Source organism: Ambystoma mexicanum, chromosome 1q (genome assembly GCF_040938575.1).
Source record: "Ambystoma mexicanum isolate Mex_15411 chromosome 1q, UKY_AmexF1_1, whole genome shotgun sequence".
In the NCBI taxonomy this organism is placed as follows: domain Eukaryota; kingdom Metazoa; phylum Chordata; class Amphibia; order Caudata; family Ambystomatidae; genus Ambystoma; species Ambystoma mexicanum.
In genome coordinates, this window is record NC_090922.1 from 1,204,178,741 (window position 1) to 1,204,200,078 (window position 21,338).

Below are 21,338 nucleotides of genomic sequence, written 5' to 3' on the forward strand. Positions count from 1 at the left end.
GCCACCGTGAACTGTCAGGTTACTCCTTAGCTGGTACCGCGAAGGGGCGATCGCCCCAAAACCGCATCATTCTGATCCAGCCATTTAAGTGCATCTGCAGCTGCCGGCTAAAGAAGCCATCAATTGGTATGTGGAATCGATGACATTCGTAAAATAAAGCGGGATGTAGCTGTGCAGAAAACATAAATGTGTCTCAGTGGCCGTTATTTATTCAAATGTATCAATTTACCCATTCTGCACTGGTTAAAATTAATGATGAACACAAACGTGAAACAATGGACACACAGAAAACATTGTGGAAATTTGGAGTCTACATTGTGCTTGAGAGGTTAGTGCTGTGGAATAGGTTTAGCTCGCAATGGGGTGCGGAAGTTGACAGAAGAATTCGAACACATGGACAGCATTTTAATGGAATATTAGCGTAGAATTTGGCGTTGGTTGAACCTGGGTGAACCCAGATGTGGACTCCCAATTTGCCCGGGACAAAGACCGGTACACACCTTCACTCGTTCGTCTATACAATTGTCTATAGTAAAACTTGCATAATATTTGGCATTGACATTCTCTCGGCGTAATGCAGAGACTCTGTTCAGATGAACTAATTTTCATAAAATTAAATTACATGTTCCTTTGTCCGGTTTTGGAATGGTGAACCTAATCATATTTAACGGTATTACACACCTCAGGACGAAAAACAATCGGACCTTATACTGTGTAGGATGCGTGGGTGTGCACAGCTCAGTATAATTCAAACCCTGTGACCTTCACTTCCAATGTGAGTGAATAGCCTTGCAGACCAGTGGCATCTGAAATAGAAAACAAACTAAAATTGTTTGCTGGCATCAACCAATGCCGCGCAAAATTTCTAGTGATTTACTTTTTCTTAATGTAAACAGTTTACTTTCAAATGCCTTATTTTTAGTGTCCCTCTGGTGAACTGGCCAACTCCCTGCTGCCAAGCCTCGATCCCATTAACCCATGACCCCTGTTCCCTTTGAACGCATCTGGTCACGAGACCCTACCTCCGCACCACCTCAACTTCACCTGCCATAGGTATCAGGTAATGTCCCCACCAAAATATCATTGTATTTTTTGAGTTTGTCAGGAACGGCCATAGGTGATATTTAGTGGGGATATTGGGGTTTACTGGGAGCGGGGTTGTCCCCTGCTCATTTTAAAATATGGGGGGGTTGTCCCCCGCAGGTTCCATAACTTAATATTGCTGCAAAAATATGTCTATATTTTTTGCAGGGATATTGACACATGGAACCCTCCCATATACCTAATCATGAAAATGTAGAATGGAGTAGGCCACAGGTGGGGCTTGGAATTTATTTGTGCCTTGTGATACAAGAGTCACATTGACCAATGGTTGCCCCCCCTCCCCAACGCACAAACTGGACGGACACATTTCAGCATCAGTATAATCTGTACCAGGCAGCTGTCAAATACAATGTATTTGTGCTCCTTTATTAGACTATCGTCCTGCATAAATGTGGTTTGTGACTCAACTGTGGTGGACATATCGGCCAAACAGGACACACTGAAGTTGAGATCTTTGGCTAGTTCCTCAGTCAATTGCGTTGAGGCTTCAGCGTCTGTTATTTCAGCTTGTGCCATTTGCACACGAATTGGAGAAACCATCAATGTCGATTGCGTTTGTAGATTGTGTGAAGTGATCACTGAGTAATTAAAGCATCTTCCTTATGTTCAGTTTCTTCTTGGTCTTGTCAAGTTCTCACATTGTAGCAATGGTCCGAAAACACTTTGCTTGCTTTGTCACATTCAATTCATTTTCTGGCCATTGGGCATGAGCATCTCGAGACTGCTTATTGACTGGACTACGCCGCGCCTCAAATATTAGTTGCCCCATGGTGAAATCTGTTTGGCAAGCAGCAGCTTTGGTTTCATTTGTTGTCTTTGTCTTCATACTTTTTCTCCTGGGCCTCTAGGAGATGGGTTGTAAAAATGTTTTCAATGTAAATCCAACATCTAGCATATCGATTTTTTTTTTTTTTTTTTTTTAAGCATGGCATGAGGACAACAGCAGCCCAACCCACTTTTTGTAAACTAAATTTTGTTACCCTTGTTTTCTTGATTTTCTTTGTTTTCTCTGACCTCCTTCTAATTCCGACCTTGTATGCATCCCTTGAATATAATTTCATTAAAAGTTAATAGTTTTAAAAATCAAATTCTTTCCTCACACACATCGCTTACATACCCTCGTAAACTGTATGTCATTTAGTCAAGATATACATTTGGAATTTTACCTGATTGATGGCTAGTGTACTTGATTAGAGATCACAGTGCGAAACCCACTGATTGTAATGTTGCACTCAAGCATTTTGCATTGTATTCGTCATTAGGGTACAAATTGTAACGTTAGAACTGAAATGGTAAAACTTTGAAAAGATGCTCATTTATAATATTGTCACTTTCTAATAGTATCAGATGTAGGATATACTTTCTTTCCTTCAAGGGAACTATCAGTACGCATACCTCATGCTCTGGACCAGCTCCAAAGGATGATGTAATTGTAGGAAGTACCAGCATCCCCCTGTAACACAGTGCTTGTTTTAGTATGGAGGGAAGCAGTGAAATTGAACAGACACAATTGGATGCAGTCAATGGTAAATATCAATAAAAACGCATTAAAAGGAACATTATGTAAACAAAAGACAGGATATGTAAAATATTTCATATTATCTAAAATTCCACGCATATTAAATTTCCGTAATCGAATAGCGAAATAAAACTACCTGAGGCACTCGAAGTTGTTGTGGACTCTGGGAAAGAAATGGATGCAGAATGTTGCTCCTTCATTTTCAGTGCATGGTCACGTAGTGGTAAAGGGACAATTAGATTTGCATTAGATATGTGGGAAGATCCAACTCTCAAGAATATGAACTTCTGCAAGTCTGTATGGCTCACCATTCGTATACTGCACGTGTCTGTGATGTCGTCGCTACCTGTCTGTGCTTCAGTCAATATGCTCACCTAAAAAAACTAGTGAAGCAACCGATTACGGAAAGATTGTGCTCATTTCGAAGGGCAATATATCATAGTTTTCGGTGTTCATAAATCATTTTCTATGATGCCCCTAAACCAGGGACAGATGTCTAGCAAAATGGGGTATAGTTATAAATGAATACAATCTGTTAATATGTAAAGTTTAGTAAGAAACATTTACACTAAAAGCACCAATCCGTCCATGTAGTTACTTGTTCAGTGCCCCAAGGCCTACAGCTAATTCATGAACCGTGACTCACCTGAGGCAGTGTGTGTATGAATAGAGTTTGAATTGCATTTGGAAGCAATTTACGAGACGTTCTGAGTCTATGCTTCTTTGTGTACTGTGTACTGCGGCTGGTCGTACTTATTCGTGGCAAAGTGCAGGCTGCAGATGCGGAATCGATCACCCAAGACATCCTGGGCTCTACTTTCAAGCTCCTCTGGCGCAAATCTGCAATATCTGACCCATTCTCTTATTAGATCTATATTCCTTGGGAATATATGCATTATTGTGCACTTAGGTTTGGTATGGGTCTTAACGGCAACTGTAAACCATACAAGCAGGCATTGTTAACTGTAAAGAAAATGTCCACATATTTATTTAGCTTTAATGCGTAAAAGATGGATTTATATCATACATTTTTCTATGCAATGTTTGTTTTGGTCACAGAAGCAAAACCTGTGTAGCGTAGCCGACTGTGTTCTAGGATAACTTCCATACACGATTGATGTGACGCAAATCATACCGTGTTACTGGTCCCTTTTTATATGTACTATCATGCATCGAAAGGAAACGTGCTTATAGACACTGTCCGCGAATGATGCAATTCTACCCCAATTGACACTGATGACAATTGCTTATGTATCAAGAGCAGAACAAATTAAACGGAAGTCAATGGCAAAAGGATGGATGAACATTACACTACTGGATACATTTGTTCGAAATAGGTAGAATTTCAGAGATCAAGAAGAGATGATTAGGTGACCTGCCCTTACCTTGACCAACAAACAGTTAGATTCAGCAAGCAGGGTAGTTGGTAGCAGGAGAACAGGTAGCACATGTTGACTTGCATTGCTCACAGATGTTCTTATATCAAGGGGTTTATAAAGAATCAGAAAAGTGGGTGTGTATGTGAATGAGTGACGTGTATATGGCGTGGTCTTATATGGATCGCAGGGGCGCGGCCTGCTTCAGGGTAGCCTGTCTCGAGACACTGGATCTGGGGAGGCCATGTGAAAAGTGGGCCGTGCGCGGAAGATACCTTTTGAAGTGTACATGGTGTTTGGCACCTTGGCCCTACCCACCCCTGCCTGCCCTGCCAGGACCTTGATTCACTGAAAAAAATTGAATAAATTCATTTGTATTTATTGCTGCTGTTGATGGCACAAATGTACTACACATTGTCGGGTTGCAGCACAGTGTGGGAAAATCTCCTGTCACTGGGGAATGTGTCTCTAATGGCACCAACGACGCAGGCGGGTATTACTCGTTAAACGCGGTATCAAAGCCTTCTATGAAACCACTATGTAAACACACGATGGGCGACCAGCCTGTACCACCTGTGGAAGAGAAAGCTACAAACTGTATTTAAATGAACAAGATAAGTGAATCAAACCTTAGTTGAAAATGCAATCTTGTATCCTATGGCATTGGTGCCAGTACAAGTTACTTCACGGATAAATCAACTTGGGCTTAAGACACATTACAAACGTGAACACCCATGTATTCCATGTTTGGGGCACAGAGATATATTGTTTCTTGGTTGTTCGAGAAAGACACATAAGATGGCCACTATGATACCCCCAAATCGCGAGTGATGTATAGAATTTCAAGACTACATTCATTTGGCAGTGATAGATCAAAGATATGACAATATAGGAGACACACATGAAATGTTAGTGCCCTAAGTGACATCACAGCTAGAGTACACATGCTCATTACTCGGATTGCCAGAGCAAACTGTTGGGCGAAGTTCGTGCATAAGCACCATCCTAATCCTCAATACGGACCGTGTGAGGCAGGCTGCCCTGAAGTCATGCAGCTCGGTAACACATTGCGGCCGTGTCTCGTTTTCTGATATGTAGGACAAGCATCCAGAGTTTTGTCGGCAGCAGCAGTTCTTCTCCTCGGTTGGCATTACCTCGCACTGATTGCAGGTACAGACGTTGTCCATGTGACTAAGCTCAGGCTCTTGATCTGGTGATTCGGCCTCCCAACTGTCGTCCAACGCCCCATCGTTTCCACATCTTTCTCTTTTGAGTAATTCCACCTCAGAATACTCTGGCTCGTACTGGTAGGGCTGTATTGTTGCCATTATGCGACAAAATTAAAATAGATAGTAATGATAGTACTAGTAGCTGTTTGCACAGGCTACGAGCAACAAAGATAGCTGAACAGAAACGAGCCACAGGATACATAAAAAAAGACAGTGGAACAATTGAAAAAAGCAAATCTGATGTCTGAGCAGTGGTCCGAAAGCTCAGGACAATATTTTTGAGCGCACTATTCCTTAAGTGTGGAACCAGGTTTCAAACCTGTGTTGTCCTTCCAAGACCTAAGCTATCCTCGCAGACCTTATTTTTACTCCTAAAAAATAAGCAAATACTGCAACAATCAAAAAATGGATAAATACTCCCAACAAAAAGGAAACAGACACATGTGTGCATGAAAGCAGGGGAACAGGCTCCTATCTCCCAGAATATGTTTAGACCAGTAGTACAAGAACCTATTACTTCCGGATCTAAAGAGCTCAAAATGTATCTCTTGATGTGCATTACAAAAATATTCTTATTTTATATTTGAAACCTATGTTTACTTGCTTTTAAATGCACCAATTGGGAATGGGACTTTTATTATCCCTAAAAAGTAGTTTTTAACCTCAAACATTATACAATACATAGTAAAATATTCCAAATGCAAAATCTTATCTGTAGCACTGACGCGAACAATCCAATCCTATAACTGATTGAGCCTAGTACACCTTGTGTAGTAGTTATATTCAAGCTGCAGCCTCACCCGCCCAAGCGCATTGCAAATGGCCAAGTGCAGCCTCAAGTATGCCAGGTAAAGCCTGAAATGCTGGTAAGCCACTTTATTTATTTTTAATTTTTTTTTGTGTGTGTGCAAACCGAACTTTTGATGATCTCAATTTTAAATTGAGGTCTTGTGTGACAGTTGTTTGCCCAGGACCCCACATGTTTTTGTGGAGAAGCTGGGTTTTGTGCTCCAATGTACCCAGCAGACTAAATTGCCTACCATCCCATAGTTTCTGCATTTTCTTTCATTCACAGAAGCACTTGGCGGTTTAAAAATGCTGATATCTGAAGCATTAAACTGCATTCTAAATTGATCTTAAAATATAAAAAGCCTGCTGGGCAAGCTCCCACTAAGCTGTCAGTATCTAAATACTGTGTGAAAATACTCCTACGCCATACTCTAAGGCAGGCTTGTCCAACCTTTTTGAATGTTAAGCATTCACTTTTGTCACCCAGTGGGCCGGCGAGCCAAAAGTCGTCAACCTCACCCAAAGGAGTATAGTAAAAAGCAATATTGTGTGACCTTTGACACAATAGCATCACAGGCAGTGATACGCCATGCAGGCCCAAAGATAGCTTTTGGTGTCGGGGCAGTGAGTATCTAAGGGAGGCCCTCCATCAAATGATCCGAGGTCAGTTGCTTGTGATTTCTTTCAGTGTGTGTTAATATTTTCCTGAAATAGTGGGGGCGACCGAGCGTAGCGAGGGAGCTATAAGGATCTAGGGAGGGTTTGGGGGGGATCCCGCTCCAAGAATTTCTTTTCAAATATGGGGTTGAAATGGTGCATTTTACAGCAGAAAAACTGACCAAAAAAGCCATAAATTTATAATCGGTTCTAAAGGGGAACATGAAAACTCCATGTAACCAGCAGCAGACAAGAACATTTTACAACACATTTTAATTATCTATGTGTCCACACTGTAAGACATCACCGTCACTGTAACACATTGTCATGCTGGTTGTGGCCAAAATATGCCTCTGTAGCAACGTTTATCCTGGCTGTTCCCAATTTAGACCAACATTGTCCTTTACAAAGCATGATTGGTGCTGCCTGAGCATGTGCAGTGTGCCCAATACGTATGCCAGCTTACCTCTGCAGTACACATTCATGACTTCTGTCTTAATGATAGATGCTGCCTGTGCAGTGTTGTGCCCAATACATATTGGGCCTCATTACGAGTATGGAGGTAGCCAGGTGCTATTAGCGCCATGGCTGCCTCCATAGCGGGCTCCAATACCGGGTTCCTGCGATGAGGAATTACCGGGTCATTCCGCCATTGGAGGACCCGGTAATTCCTCCTTGCAGGAACCCATCCCCATTCCCATTGAGCCCCTATAGGGCTCAATGGGAATGGGGAGGGAGGTAATAACGTGCACATTACAAATGGCCCGTTATTAGCTCCCTCTTCCCCTCGCGGGACCCCGAAAGGACGTCTTTTACCAGACATCTGTTCCGGGTCCCGCAAAGGGAAAATCCTAATAGGCGCTCCAGTAATGAAGGGTGCCGGTACGGGACCAGCACCCTTCATTACGGGAGTGCCTGGGTCGTAATGAGGCCCATGGTAGCTTATCTCTGTAATACACATACATTACTTCTGTGTTAATGATTGATGCTGCCTGTGCAGTGTGCCTAATACATACAGCAGCTTATCTCTGTAATACACATTCATTACTTCTGTGCTAATGAAAGAAGCATAATCCAATTCAACAGATAAAATGGAGAAAGGCGATCATCTCAAAGGTGAACCTAATTGAAGAAACGCGTGAGCACAATCTTAAAATATGAAGAACTAGAAATGGCTGGGTGCCCTCTTGTCCCAGCACCCAGGGGTGGCCGGTGCGCCGGTACTCGGATCACTCCAGCTGAGGGCCATGTTTTAGGAACCAGGGAGGGAATCGACATGGCTCTAAAGCCCACAGTGCATTGGATCTGGTGGGCTACGGTGTTATGCGCTCTGAAAATGCACTCCCGCAGCTGACCTTCCTCCGACAGGGGCACGGACACCTCCCAAGGGCTGTTTTGCCTCGTCCGCAGCTGACCTTCCTCTGACAGGGGCACGGACACCTCCCAAGGGCTGTTTTGCCTCGTCCAGGTTAGCACTTGTCAGTTACAAAAACTGGATAGAGCCCCAGGCATTTTACCCACTGTGCTGCTTTTCCGGGTGTGGATGGCATGATTGTGTTGCCTAGCCATTTTGGCAAGGAATTAATTCCCACATGCGGTAAAATCATGTGCTGTTTCTCAGCCAATGGAAATCGTAATGTGTGTGGACTACAATTCCTACCCTGAAACTGCAGCCAAAACACTTGCTGCGTGTAAAATAAATGCAAAATGTACAAAGGTAACCCTAATGCTATGTCTGTGCTCTTGGGCTTCGAGGGCCACATAAAATGGGCTGGAGGGCCGCATTGCGGCCTTCGGGCCACATGTTGGACAACCCTGCTCTAAGGCCTCCCGTCATCCTCCCTTGTGCCCCTGAGAAGTGTCCTGCACACCTAATCAAGGACCTACGCAGATACAACCATCACACTGGCCCTCATCTTCCTTCACTGGCGCCCACTGCACACACATCTCCTTCATATCGTGCTGCATCATCTATAAGGCAGTGGCCCTCCAGTCACCCAGCTACTTCACAGAGGAACTCCGCATCTCCAGCGGACAGCGCATCACCAGAAGCCAGACCCATGCATACTTAAAAATCCACTGCTGAAAGACCAGAAAACGAGCCTTCTCTGCCTATGCCCCAAGACTATGGACCCTCTTCCACGTCTGCAATTAAACTGACCCACCTATATCCTAGGGCAAATAGTATGTGGTGAATCAACCCTATTGTATGGACCGCTACGGTGGTAGCTTGCTGTGACAGACTGATGCCCTTTCATGTTTTGTTAATTTACCATGAGGCAGTGCCACACTCTGTATTCTCTCTCTTCCCCCCGCCAACCCCCCTAAGCAGTCGTTCTAACCTTTATGCGGCATGCATGCTGCGCTGAGAGGCTCGGGGGCAACAAAGTGACATGTGCCTAAAGAGGAGGCGAGGAAGAAGCATTGCAACAGTGTCTCAAGAGACTGATTGTGAAAGGGGCGTAGTGGTCCTAACTTGTAATGACGACAGGCTTGGTCCTAAGAAGTGTTGAGCGTGGCTGCTTATTTTCATTGCAATTTAAGGACACGTATGTTACATTAATGAACTGTAGTTCATTGCTTCTGTAATAATTTACTTCACGGTGTGTTGGTAAATTGTAATGTTTTTGCTTTTCGTTTGTTTTTTACTGTGTTTAGCGTGTGAAATAAAACTAAATGCACGATAAATAAGCGTACCAAAAAAGAGCTGCAATGTGTATACAGAAAAAACTCTGAGTAAGAGTGTGAGATGGAACATGGTGAGACCCAGGCTTTTGGAACGGATGGATAAGGTGTATGGGTTACCGATCTCTAGTGCCCATCTTGGGTAATTAGGGAAGAGGAGCGAGATGGGCAGCCTTTAGACCCTTGAACCATTGTCGCGTATAACGTGATCAAGGAGCAAGACTGCTGATGGCATTTTGTCAGTGATATCCGGACATGGAGTTTTGGTGGACAAACCTCTTTCCAGTGACATCCAGGTTAAAGTGTAAGACTAAATGTTCAGTGTCCCTTATAAAGAAAGCCTGGTGGTATACTCGGGAACCCAAAACTGCCATCTTAACGCTATCCCTCATTACCCAACCTCTGAGTGGAAAGTCTGCTCTACTTTTCTCCTCTCATTAAGAGGAGAAGCCTTGCATGGAGGATCCTTTGTAGAATGTGCATAAGTTTTGCTTTTTAGCCCTGATCGTCGGAATAATTCCCATCTCGCTAGATCGTTCTTGATGTTTAAGGGTTGGTGACTTCTTCCAATTCATGCAGCACTCAAAAATCCTCTTCGGGGTATGGATGGGCGAACACTGGGGTGGGATTGATAGCTGTGGGTCAGTGTGTTATGTCATAAGGGGCCTTAATAAGTCTGAGTCCCACTCTTAAATTTAAGGGTTTTATTGACCTACAGTAAAAAAAAAGGTATGGATTGGCTCTGGAAAACAGTTCTCTGTCCAGAAAGCCAATTTGTTGAAACAAAGGCACTGGCTGGAAAAGGAGTTTTGGAAGGCTGTCCGACTCTCACTCGTCTCCTGTGGGATTCCTTTCCTAACCCAGTTGTAGGTTATCGCTCAGTTTTAGGTCAGTAACCCCTGCTGTCTAGTGTCACCAACAATGAGGTCCTGAGACCAGGCTGGTCTGTGAGATGTTCGACCTACAAGCCCTCTGACTACTTTCTAGGTTTCTCTGATGTTTCACTCTCTCCTACCAGCTCCCTCTGCCCTCCGATGTTACTAACCCCTTTCTTAACACTCTCCCTTCTCTGCACTACTACGCTCTACTCCTCTCCATTGACTTCTTTCTAGTCTTTGCCTTCACTGTTCGATTGTACTTCTGTCTTACTACTACTACTCCCTCCACACTTGCTCTTCTTCCCCAAACCCAGGGATGTCCACTACTTTCAATTGTCAACCCACTCCATTCTACTATCTTCACTTACACTCCTCCTACACTACTGCACTACTCCTATTTACCCACACTCTATCTCTTATATCTCACAGCTTCTAAAAACCAACTTCCTACACTACACATAACTGGTGCCACTTTCTCTCCCAAAGACCTCCACTTTACTAATCTCTCAACACTGCTCCACTCTGTCTGCCTGCTCTCAGTCCACGGTCACCTCCTCCTATAACTTCCACCGAAGAACCCACACTCTGCGCCTCCTGCTGTCTTTTATAGTGTGGGGAGTATGGGTGTCAAGGTATTGGTTTTATGGCGGTATGATAACCTTCTTGCCAAACTACAGTATATCATGGTTATCGCGGTATAGCAGGTGGAGTTAACTAATCTTGACATATTTTTTCTTAAAGGTCATCAATTGTCAGCATTTTGAAACTTGTCTGCACGTTTTTAGCTGATCCTCCAGGAATCTAAGGCGGCTGCAGATTTGGTCTTTCATGGCGCTCACTCGTTGATCGCCTTGAATGTAAGTGTGACTAATGGAAGTGTTAACGTGCACATTTTGAGCAATGAGCTTGCTGCTCAGTCACAGGTCATCACTTTGAAAATCGGCCTTGACCTGCATTATTTTGGAATCGCATCGCATGGCATGGGCATCATGACCCCTCGCTGCGATCAGTCAGAACGTTTTTTTTTTTTTTAACTCTTTATTGCATTAAAGGGAGAAAAGTTGCTTGTGAGGTCTGAAAGCCCATGACATTGTGTTTCTTTTGTCAAAATGTCATAGCCAACACACTCGCTGACAAGGAGCATATTGACCAAATCACTATAACTTGTTTACCATCTGCCTGGTGTATTATAAAGGTCTGATGTTGGAGTCACCACTGACCATGTAATCCTAACAGCACAGCTTTCAGTGGGCGCTGTTGATTTTGTTCTTGATTCTTGCAATGCATCTTAATTTACCTCTTCTTAAAGATAGTGGCACGCACTTTTTGTAAAAAAAGACAGCCAAAATACATATCGGCACAAATATGGCTTAGACCACCACATAACCACATCCCCATCCTTACCATTTTCCCCAGGTCTGAGAACATTAGTACCTTTGTCATGTGAGTTGAGGCGGAGGAATGCTTTCATGGGTGGTGTCACAAATCGAGGATAGACCTGAGAAATATCTCACTCCCATTGCTCTGGATACTTCAAATTGAATGTAGAATCTGTCCTGCCTGCTTGAGTCCAGTGCCATATGCAGAAGGGGGGTGAAGCTTCAAGCGAAGCAACAACTATAGTGACAATGTGTAAATCTACACAGTCAGGGGGCAGTTTATATACTAGCACAAAGCACTGATGGGCCCAGTGTTCATACAGTGTACAGAACTAACTTTTTTTGTGGACCTGCATCAGAAGGGCATCCAGTAAACAATGTGGTAGTTATTATAGTTAAATAAAGCTGTTCACGGTATACCGTTGCACCCCTAGTGGGGACTAGTGGTTCTTTGCTTCTCTCCCCTTCCCATTGGATGCGCACTCACCTGGCAATGTGCACCTATAATTGCCTGTCATTTCCTCAGCAGGAATGTGAGGGGCATTAAAAACCTAAGCATCTTCCACTTCTGTGGCTAGAAATTCGTTTTTCTCAAGTCTGGTTGAGTCGCTATTGGTTTTTGGTGAAGGCACGATCTAGTGGTCCTATCTGGTCATTATTGTTGGCTGCTTTCTGGCAGATTGTGGGAGATGCGTATCTAAAATAGAAAAGGGAACAGTGTCTCTCCAAATCAAAGATGAGGGCGACTCAAGCGTCCTCCTTGACCCCTCGGCTGCATTCAACAGTCAACCACTGCATCCTGTTCTCACTCCTTGCTGACAGGATGGGATTCTCTGGCACTGTCCTCAGTTGCTTTACCTCCTACCTAAGGCGGATACCAGGCTATTCAAATGTACCTGCTGCGTTCAAACAGACTGTGGTTTTGATCCACAACTCTTGGACTCCCCATTGACAGCAGTTTGTCCTTCCAGAAACACATGGCCAAGAAGGCCCAAATAACCTAGCTCAGATCTCTATCGTTCATCCCGCAGCAGGACTTCTGGACTGTAGTGCAGGCCCTTGTGGTCTGCACATTGATGGGGAAAATGGTCTCCTGAGGGCTCCCAGCCGCTCACTTGGCTCCCCTAAAAGCAGCTCTTATTACAGGAGCAGAGACCTTTTACTGAATTACCTCCATCTTTCGTGAACTACATTGGCTTCCACTCCAAGCCAGGATACTGTTCAAGACTGCATCTATCGTCTCCAAAGCAGTCACGAGTAGCAAACCAGCATACCTGGCGGCTAACAAATATCTGGTGGCACATGCTCCTTGCGCAGCAAATTGACCAATTGGCTAGGATCTGCGAACAATCCTTCTCTTGTCATGCACCTACGCTCGAACTTGATCCCGGTGTCGGCTCGGAAGTTGTTGCTGCCATTGTCACCATGAGGTGCAAATGACGGTTGATTAGAAAGGAAAGGCGGGGGAGGGGCATAATTGTGCATGCCATGTGAAACGCAGTTTGTCGGGCAGTGATAGTTTGTCTTGCTGTTTATATATATTTTTGTTTGCATTACTTTGCATGCTGTTAATTGTAGGCTTTCAGTCGAAATGGGGGGGGGGGGGGAGGACAAAGCGACAGCTGTCATTTTTTGTCAATAAAAGACAACCCATGCAAGTCCCAGCTTGTAATATACAATACATCTAGTGGTACGTGTTGCTAACGGTGAATTCATTTGTTTTATGATAATGAGATCTGTTAAGACTGTAGTACCCCATTTGTTATAAAGGTTGGATGGAATTTGCTGTGATCTGGAGGTCCCACCTGTATGTATCCCAATACAGGAATTCAAGTGCCAACAGTAGTAATCTTTACATTTAGGTAAATGTGGAAAACTACTTGCCTTCTGGTGCTCGCCCACCTACATTTATAAAAACTAAACGGGAATGTTAACTGACATGTGCTATCAATGCCCAGGACATGATTTGAGAGTTTTTTTCAGACTATGCTTATGAAACGAGTATGAATTAATGTAAATAGGCGAGAAAAGTGAGCAGTGGTTTGTATGTTCATAATGTATAGGATTAATGTAATTGGTTTTGTACAGCGCCGGTCTGCCACTATTGGTGGCCTCGAAGACAAAAGGTGGGTGGGGTTCGTTAGTGGGATAGAAAAAGCAGATGCAAAACCTGTGATATTGACGGGTGTACAGTTTACACCTAGTTAAGAGCACTGTACAAAACGGGATGGTGAATACAGGGAGCATATTGAGGAGAGCCATGGGATGGGAGAAAAATGAATGGGGTTGATCTCCCTTTGCCTATAATCAGGAGATCGTCAGCGATCTGTGGGGCACTTGCATGCACAAGTTTAAATTCTAGCAGTGTGTGTTCCGCCCTTTGATACTGCACTGAAATGGTACATGTGCACCGGTTTATGCTAAAATTGGAACAAAACCCTGATATCAAAGTAATTCTTGAGCGCTTAGAATATTCAAAACATGGTCACCAACCGTACATGCCGGCAAAAACACATGTTTATGCCATTGTCATTTTATGATGCTGAAGTCTTTGCTATTTCTGAGAGCTGTATGCGTAAGCCGGGCATGGCCCATTGGTCATGCACCAGAATGACCTGCATGAATCCTGCAGGGCGAGGCAGCGATCCTGTAAGCTGTTCTGTGATTCTGCCTCCTTAAAGGGATGATGGATGGCAGGTCGCAACCCATTATGTATTAGTCTTCCCCTTGGTACAACCATACACTTTGCTCAAAATGTTAATATAAAGAGTCATATATTGTGTGGTTGGGCTGTTGATTCATGCACGTTTCAAGTCATCGATATGAAACAATGTAATTCTAGCCGGGTGATTTAATTTGCATTTAACTTAATCGCATGATTTCCACATCATTTAAGGGGAGTCAACAAAGTAGACTTCGGCTTCCTCTTCCTTGGCCGAGTTCTTTGACCTGGCATGTGAGCAATTTGCATGCATTGGGATATGCTAAACTGGCAGTGCATTTTATAATTTGATGAAGCATACTCGTTTTTCTTTAAACGAACCCATTGAAACACTGCTGCCATTTCCGATGTGCAGTTGGGTGCAAAAACCATGGCATGGATGGTATCTGCACAATCAGCCAATGTGTTTGCCTTTCTCTGACATGACTTTCCTAAAATCAAAACTTTCCCATCTGGCAGCATCTAGTGCTGTTGCAAGGTACGCAAAGGTTACTGAGCTCTTGTGGATAGCCGGCAGTGACGGCCTTCATACTGAATGTCCCGATATGCTTACATTCTTAGGATACCTCTGCTAATCAAAAAAGAATGAATAAAACTGTTTTTGAAGTGTCCATATCATGGTTAATGCATGTTGCTTTTTTTTTTTATTATTATTTTTTTTTTATTTATTTTAGTATATATGCTATAAATTCTCACTCGTGGATATCACCATCCTAGTAGCCGTTAACTTAAAGTAGCTCTTGCTAACATTAAGGTTAGAGCCTCCTCTTGGCCCTCTAGAGAATTTGTTGTTGCCAGGGCAGGGCCTTCTAAGTGGCTGGGTTCCATTCTTGGTTCTCGGGGCAAAACTATTCCATATTTCAGGGTCCTTTCTAACAACTCTATTTTCTAACCACTTCAGGCGATAGGTTAGTGTGGTGATTATTTGCACTGGTGGACCTCTGGGCTCTAGAAGGGGTGTGTGAAGATGTTGCAGGAAATTGGATCGAAGTTCCATAGGACTTGTTTCAGAGAGCCAAGAGTTGAAGATGGGCAGCCAGTGGAGATTTGGAAGAGCTGTGCAAATAAGGTCTTAAATATATAACTGACGTTGTCTGTTTTAGGAATTCGAAGGGTGGGAAGAAGGCCCGATCAGCAGCAGCTTCCGCCACCTCAGCAACAGCAGCAACTTTCCCCTCAAGGTGAAGGCAAACCCATTGACAGAAGACCTGACAGGCGACCACCTCGTGAGCGCAGATTTGATAAACCCATTGAAGAGAAGACTGAAGGGGGAGAATTTTCTGTGGACAAGTAAGACTTTTCATTTTGTTTAACTCTATTTATTTTTCCAATTAATTTAGGACAAAGGACCCTAAAGATATTTTGGGTGCAGAAGATGATCTGCTGTACACCCCTTAAGAACATATAAATGAACTTTTCTTTTTTTAACAGGGTCACGCAATGCACAGTGCGTTTTATGGGCATGTTTAATAACGCTTCTCGACTACTTATACTAGCGAGAAGAACACAAGTTAGTCCCACAAATCATTTTTTAATTCATATGCATTCAGCCAACAAATGCTTTACATTGTAACAAAAAGTCAACCAATCAAAACTATAAAGGGGTAAAACATGCCGTCAGACGGTTGGCTAAGAATGTGCAAGCATAGATCATAAAAATTAATCCTATGAAAAATTAGGTTACATCATGTCCTTTTAAAAGTTCCCCCCCCCCCCCCCATTTCATTCACATATGCAAGGTCACAGGGATTATCACAGGCCTTCAAATATTTTAGTCAGTGACATAGAATGTGTTCAGCTGTTTCGATTTTTAAAGTCCCACATAAAACCACCGACTATTTCATGCAATTCCAAATTTAGCACCGACTATTTCCATCGTATCACACGTTAAATTTGAATAATATCCTCTGGTTGATTTTATTATCTGGGAACGCCGATACGTATTTGGGGGTTTTAGGGCATCTCAACCATGGTTGCCAAATAGTACACGAGTTTTCTCACTGTCATCGATTCCTCGTTATGCTCTCAGTAGTTCAACAATGGTTTGTGTCATAAGTGCATAGCTTAGCATATAACATAGCGACTTTATATTGTTGCCCATGTGCATCATGTTACATTCTAATAGTATAAATTCACATGAACGTGATTTGGGCATTCTGAATAGAATTTTTAAATGTTCACTTCAAACCTATTCAGCTCCGGTTTCAATTTTCCCTCCATATTTCAGCGCCATATAAAAGACGGGGACAACTTTAGCAGAATATAACAATAGGATGGTACTTGCGGAACATCCACCTTGTGTTCCAGTAAAGTGACTTAGTGCCATAGTGGTTTTCATACTTACTTTTGGTTTCAGTCCACTGTTTCCTACTCAACTTCTCATCTACATCACCACCCAGGTATCTATAACATTCTGCCAGTTCGATATTCTGGCCGGCAATGGTCCATCTCAGATTCTTTAAGCCTTGTCTTTTTTCGTTTTTCTCAAAAAGGCGATAACTTTCATCTTTCCTAGGTTCATTTTAGGCCCATTCTCAAATGCCAACTTCTCAAGCGCCATCAATTTAAGATCTATGCCCTTGGGGGTATAGGTCATCTGCATAACCTAGCCAACCTAGTTTTAACAGGCATATTTTGATAGCATTCAATGCCATCCGGTCTAATTATGTCAAATCTGCTAAATACAAGTTAAAAAGGACCCAGGTTGGCATCAAATAAGTAACTTTACCCTCTCCATCGAGTCCACCTCTAACAGAGGTGTTGGTGTGTAATAGCCAACCAATGGTTATGGCGAGAAATTGCGGACTTCCTCCCGGAACTCGGCATTCAATGCCATTAAGGGGCAGGCCAGCGGAAGCCAAGCTCATGGCGCATGACCTCATGGAATTCACAGTGGCTCATATCGATACCTGAGGCCGTGCCATCTGCATTGCCACGGACATGAGAACAGCCTGGCTCTGGGCAAAATTCAACCCTGATGTCCAGGAGTGCTTTCTAGATCTACCGTTCGAGGGGGGAGGGAGAGCCCTCTTACACTCCTACGGACGAAGAGCTGGGCAAAAAGAACAGCTCACAAACAACGATGTCTTTATCCATTCTTACAAAGACCACGCCCAAATCGTACACCCAATCTCGGCAGTGCTCGGGGAAAGGGTTGTACATATGGTGGGTTCAGCGGCTTCCAGGAACGCAGATCCAAGCAGCCGGATCGCTTGCAGTCTAAAAACCGGCACAAACAACAAAAAGAGGGGGGGGTAAGGGCTTTTTTCATTCCCTCGCGTCAGCCTCCGAGGGAAAGAAGGCATGACACGCCCCTTCGGTTCCACCTGTCTCCGGTGGGGGGGGGGGGGTGGCAGGCTTGCTCGCCATGCACAATTCTGGTGCCAGAATTTCACGGACCCTTGGATCCTCTCCATAGTATCCGGGGTACTGCCTTCCTGTCCCAGCCTCTTCTCCCTCCTCCCCTCCCACAGGTTGGGACAGCAAATCCTTTGGCGGAGATCCGGAGCCAGGCGGGCCTGAGAGTTGTGCTGGACCTTTCCACCCTCAACCTCTCACTATCCCTGCAAAAATTCAAGGTGGTTACGCCAGCTTTTATAGCAGAGACGTTGGACAAGGGAGACTGGATGTGCTCCCTGGACCTGAAGGACACGTACCTACACGTCCTGATTTGGCAGCCCAGTTTTTTGCTACGGTTCAGGATCATGGGCCACCATTTCCAATACAAAGTCCTTCCATTTGGTCTCAACACGGCCCCCAGGGTCTTTACCAGACTCATGAACACTGTAGCGGCCCTTCTCGGAGCGCAGGACCTCCACTTCTACCCATACCTCGACGACTGTCTACAAGGGTTTTCCAGTCAGACAAAATCTTGGCCATCAAGACGGCCACGACCCACTTCCTCAGCAGAGAGGGGACTTTGGCATGGTGGTACCAACATCTCCTGGGTCTACTGGCGGCAGTCCTGTTAGCTCTGCTGCACATGAGACTTGAGGATGAGCAGGATTCAGCTGCACTTCACGGCCTCTTGGAATTGGGAGCGGGGCTCGCAATCCGAGATGTTCAACGTTCCTCCATCTCTCCGCCCGTACCTAACTTGGTGGTCCATGGACTGCAACCTACAGACGGGCAAGCCCTTTCGGCCGCGCCTCTCCGCGGGCCACCAGACTCCTTGCTCGAGGGCTGGGGAGCCACCATGGACGATCTCTCGGTCCACAGCACCTGGACATGACAGGAGCAGGAATACCACATCAATTGGCTGGAGCTGAACACCATCTGGCTAGCGTTCAGAGCATTCCTACCATTTCTCAAGGGAAAGGTTGTCCTCATCCAGACCGACAACTCGACCAGCATGTACTACGTCAACAAGCAGGGAGGCACCAGATCCCCTCCTCTGTGCAGGCTGGTGATCAGAACGTGGGAATGGGCCCGTGAAAACATTTACCTCACGGCAGTTCACCTCCCGGAGGAATACAACCTGTAGGCAGCTAAACAACCTTGTTGTTCTCAACAGGTGGGGCCATCCCCAAGTGGATCTCTTTGCCACCTGGCACAACAAGAAGTGCCCCCAGGTCGCATCCTGGCAGGGTCAGGGCTCCAGTTCTCTGGGTGACTCTTTTCACCTCCAGTGGACCGGCATGAAAGCTTCTGCCTTTCCGCCTACTCCTCTGATCCACAGGGTAATTTGCAAGATCAAGGAGTGTCACCGACTCCACATCATTATTATAGCTCCATGGTGGCTGGCCAGGCCATGGTTTTCGGAGCTACTCAGCCTCTCTGAGGTGCCCCCGATAGACCTTCCGACAGGCCCAGAACATCTTTTGGCACACTAGGGGGCAGAATCGTCCACCCCGCACTAGGGGAAACTAGCCCTCACAGCATGGTACCTGAGCAGGTAATGCTTCAGCACCTTAGCCTTTAACAGGCCAATCTGGAGATCATACAGGGTGCCAGGAGCAAGGCCACCAGGGCCCAGTACAAAAACAAATGGACCAGATTCTGCCACTGGGCAGACTGAAGAGAAATTGACCCTTTGGCCTGTAATTTGGACGACGTGCTCTCCTTTTCGGCGCATCTCACTCATTTGGGCGTACAGGTGGACACCTGCTGCACATACTCTGCAGCCATTGGGGTTTATAGGAACTCGGAGGAAGGCATCTTTTCCTCCTCCAACCCTGTAGCCCAACATCTGTCGGGTCACGCTAGGCTTTACCCTCCCGTCAAGAGACTGCACCCTGTATGGGACCTAAACATAGTCTTGGGTGACCTGGTGCACAAACCATTCGAACAAATGGCGTTGTTGACATTAGGCTGGTCACCATCAAGACGGCCTTGCTAGTCGGTCTTACCTCAGCTCGCAGAGTCAGCGAGATCCAGGCGTTGGTAGCCTCTGAACTACATACCACCTTTCACAAGGACAAGGTAGTCATGCGGACACACCTTGCATTTCTGCCCAAGGTTCCACCTGCATTTCACTTGACGAATAAATAGTCCTTCCTATGTTCTTTCCCGATCCCAAGGATGAAGCACAGAGAGTGCTCCACTGCCTGGATGTCGGGTGTGCCCTAAAATTCTACTTGGACAGGACCAAGGGCTTCCGCAAGTCGGACGCTCTCGAACATTCGGAGGTTCGAGGCCAAGCCATCAGGCCTGTATGGGCTCCATATCCCGCTAGATGGTCTCTGCCATCAAGGAAGCGTACAAGGGCCAGCGCAAGCCGCTTCTGGCCAACATGCATGCCCACGGAGTCTGGGCCAAGGCAACGGCCATTGCATTCCAGCGCCGTGTCCCTTGGCAAGTCGTAAGCAGGGAGGCAACTTGGGCCTCTCCCTCGGCTTTCTGCAAGCATTACTGTTTGGATGCCGGCACTAGATCTGATGCGGCTTTCAGACAGGCGGTTCTCAGGAACCTATTTGCTTAAGGAGGGCTCCTCTTCACCCTGGGGCTACAATCAGTTGTAATTGGCCATACAGTATGGAGCAAAGGGGACGGGACTTAAAAGTAATTATAAGTTACTCACTGTAGTGACTAACGTACTCTTAGTCCATAGTCCCCTTTCCTCCATATGTCCCACCAACCTCCCCCTTAATAATACTGGTGTCATTAGGCAATGTTAAATCTATTGTCGCCGAATGGGGACTGAGGTGTGGCGCCGAGGGCGGAGTCAGGACAGCGTATGCTCCCTGGGCCGCGCCACAGTGAGCTTCTAAATATTAAAGGCAAGAAGGTTTTTTTTCTGGTGAAAAAGGTTCCGTCTCCTGTCCCTTGGAAGGGACGCCTATACAGTATGGAGGAAAGGGGATTATGGACTAAGAGTATGTTAGTCACTACGGTGAGTAACTTATAATTTTTTACATCAGGATGCAGGGCGGTACCAGATCCTAACGCTCTTCAGGGAGGTGCAGGACTTGTGGCACTGGGCCGTCGCCCAGGGGATGTTCCTCGTTCTGTTTCACCTGGCAGGAATGAAGAACAGAGTCACCAACTCTCTCAGCAGGGAGCTGCGCTCTGGCCCCGAGTGGTAGCTTCGGCAGGATCAAGTGGACCACCTTTTCAAGTGGGGCCAATCCCCATATCGATCGGTTTGTGGCGACGAACACCAAGTGCCAGCAGGTTCCCACAGCTGGGGAACATGGGATGCATTCTCCTTCCCTTGTGAAGGCCTGTTCCTGAGCACGTTATTTCCCCCCCACCCCCCCAACCCTGTTGCCACTGCTAATAGTAATCATCCGTCATCTCAAATCTCAAGACTGTACCGGTGCAGGATGATCCTCGTCGCACCAGCGTGGCTGAGGCAGATCTGGTACCTGAACCTTCTCAGCATGTCAGCGTCTCCTCCAGTCAACCTACCGGTGGTCGCAGATCTCCTTGCCAGGGAGACTCCATTCTGCATCACGACCCGGGATTGCTGAACCTCAAGGCATGGCTCCTGCAGGAGTTGGGTGGTTATGAGCTGCCAGCGGACTGCAGGGAGGTCCTTGCCGAGTGTCCACTTCTTCGG

At 45.4% G+C, this 21,338-nt stretch overlaps 1 protein-coding gene across 4 annotated transcripts in view; it reads left to right on the top strand.

Moving 5' to 3' along the window:
* SERBP1 (SERPINE1 mRNA binding protein 1) overlaps positions 1-21,338 on the top strand; it is a 167,257-nt gene that overhangs the window by 26,918 nt on the left and 119,001 nt on the right. For all 4 annotated transcript variants that reach the window (XM_069641941.1, XM_069641939.1, XM_069641940.1 and 1 more), the window contains exon 2: positions 15,442-15,628. In XM_069641941.1, the coding sequence (XP_069498042.1) occupies positions 15,442-15,628 (187 nt within the window). The remainder of the gene's footprint in view (positions 1-15,441; positions 15,629-21,338) is intronic.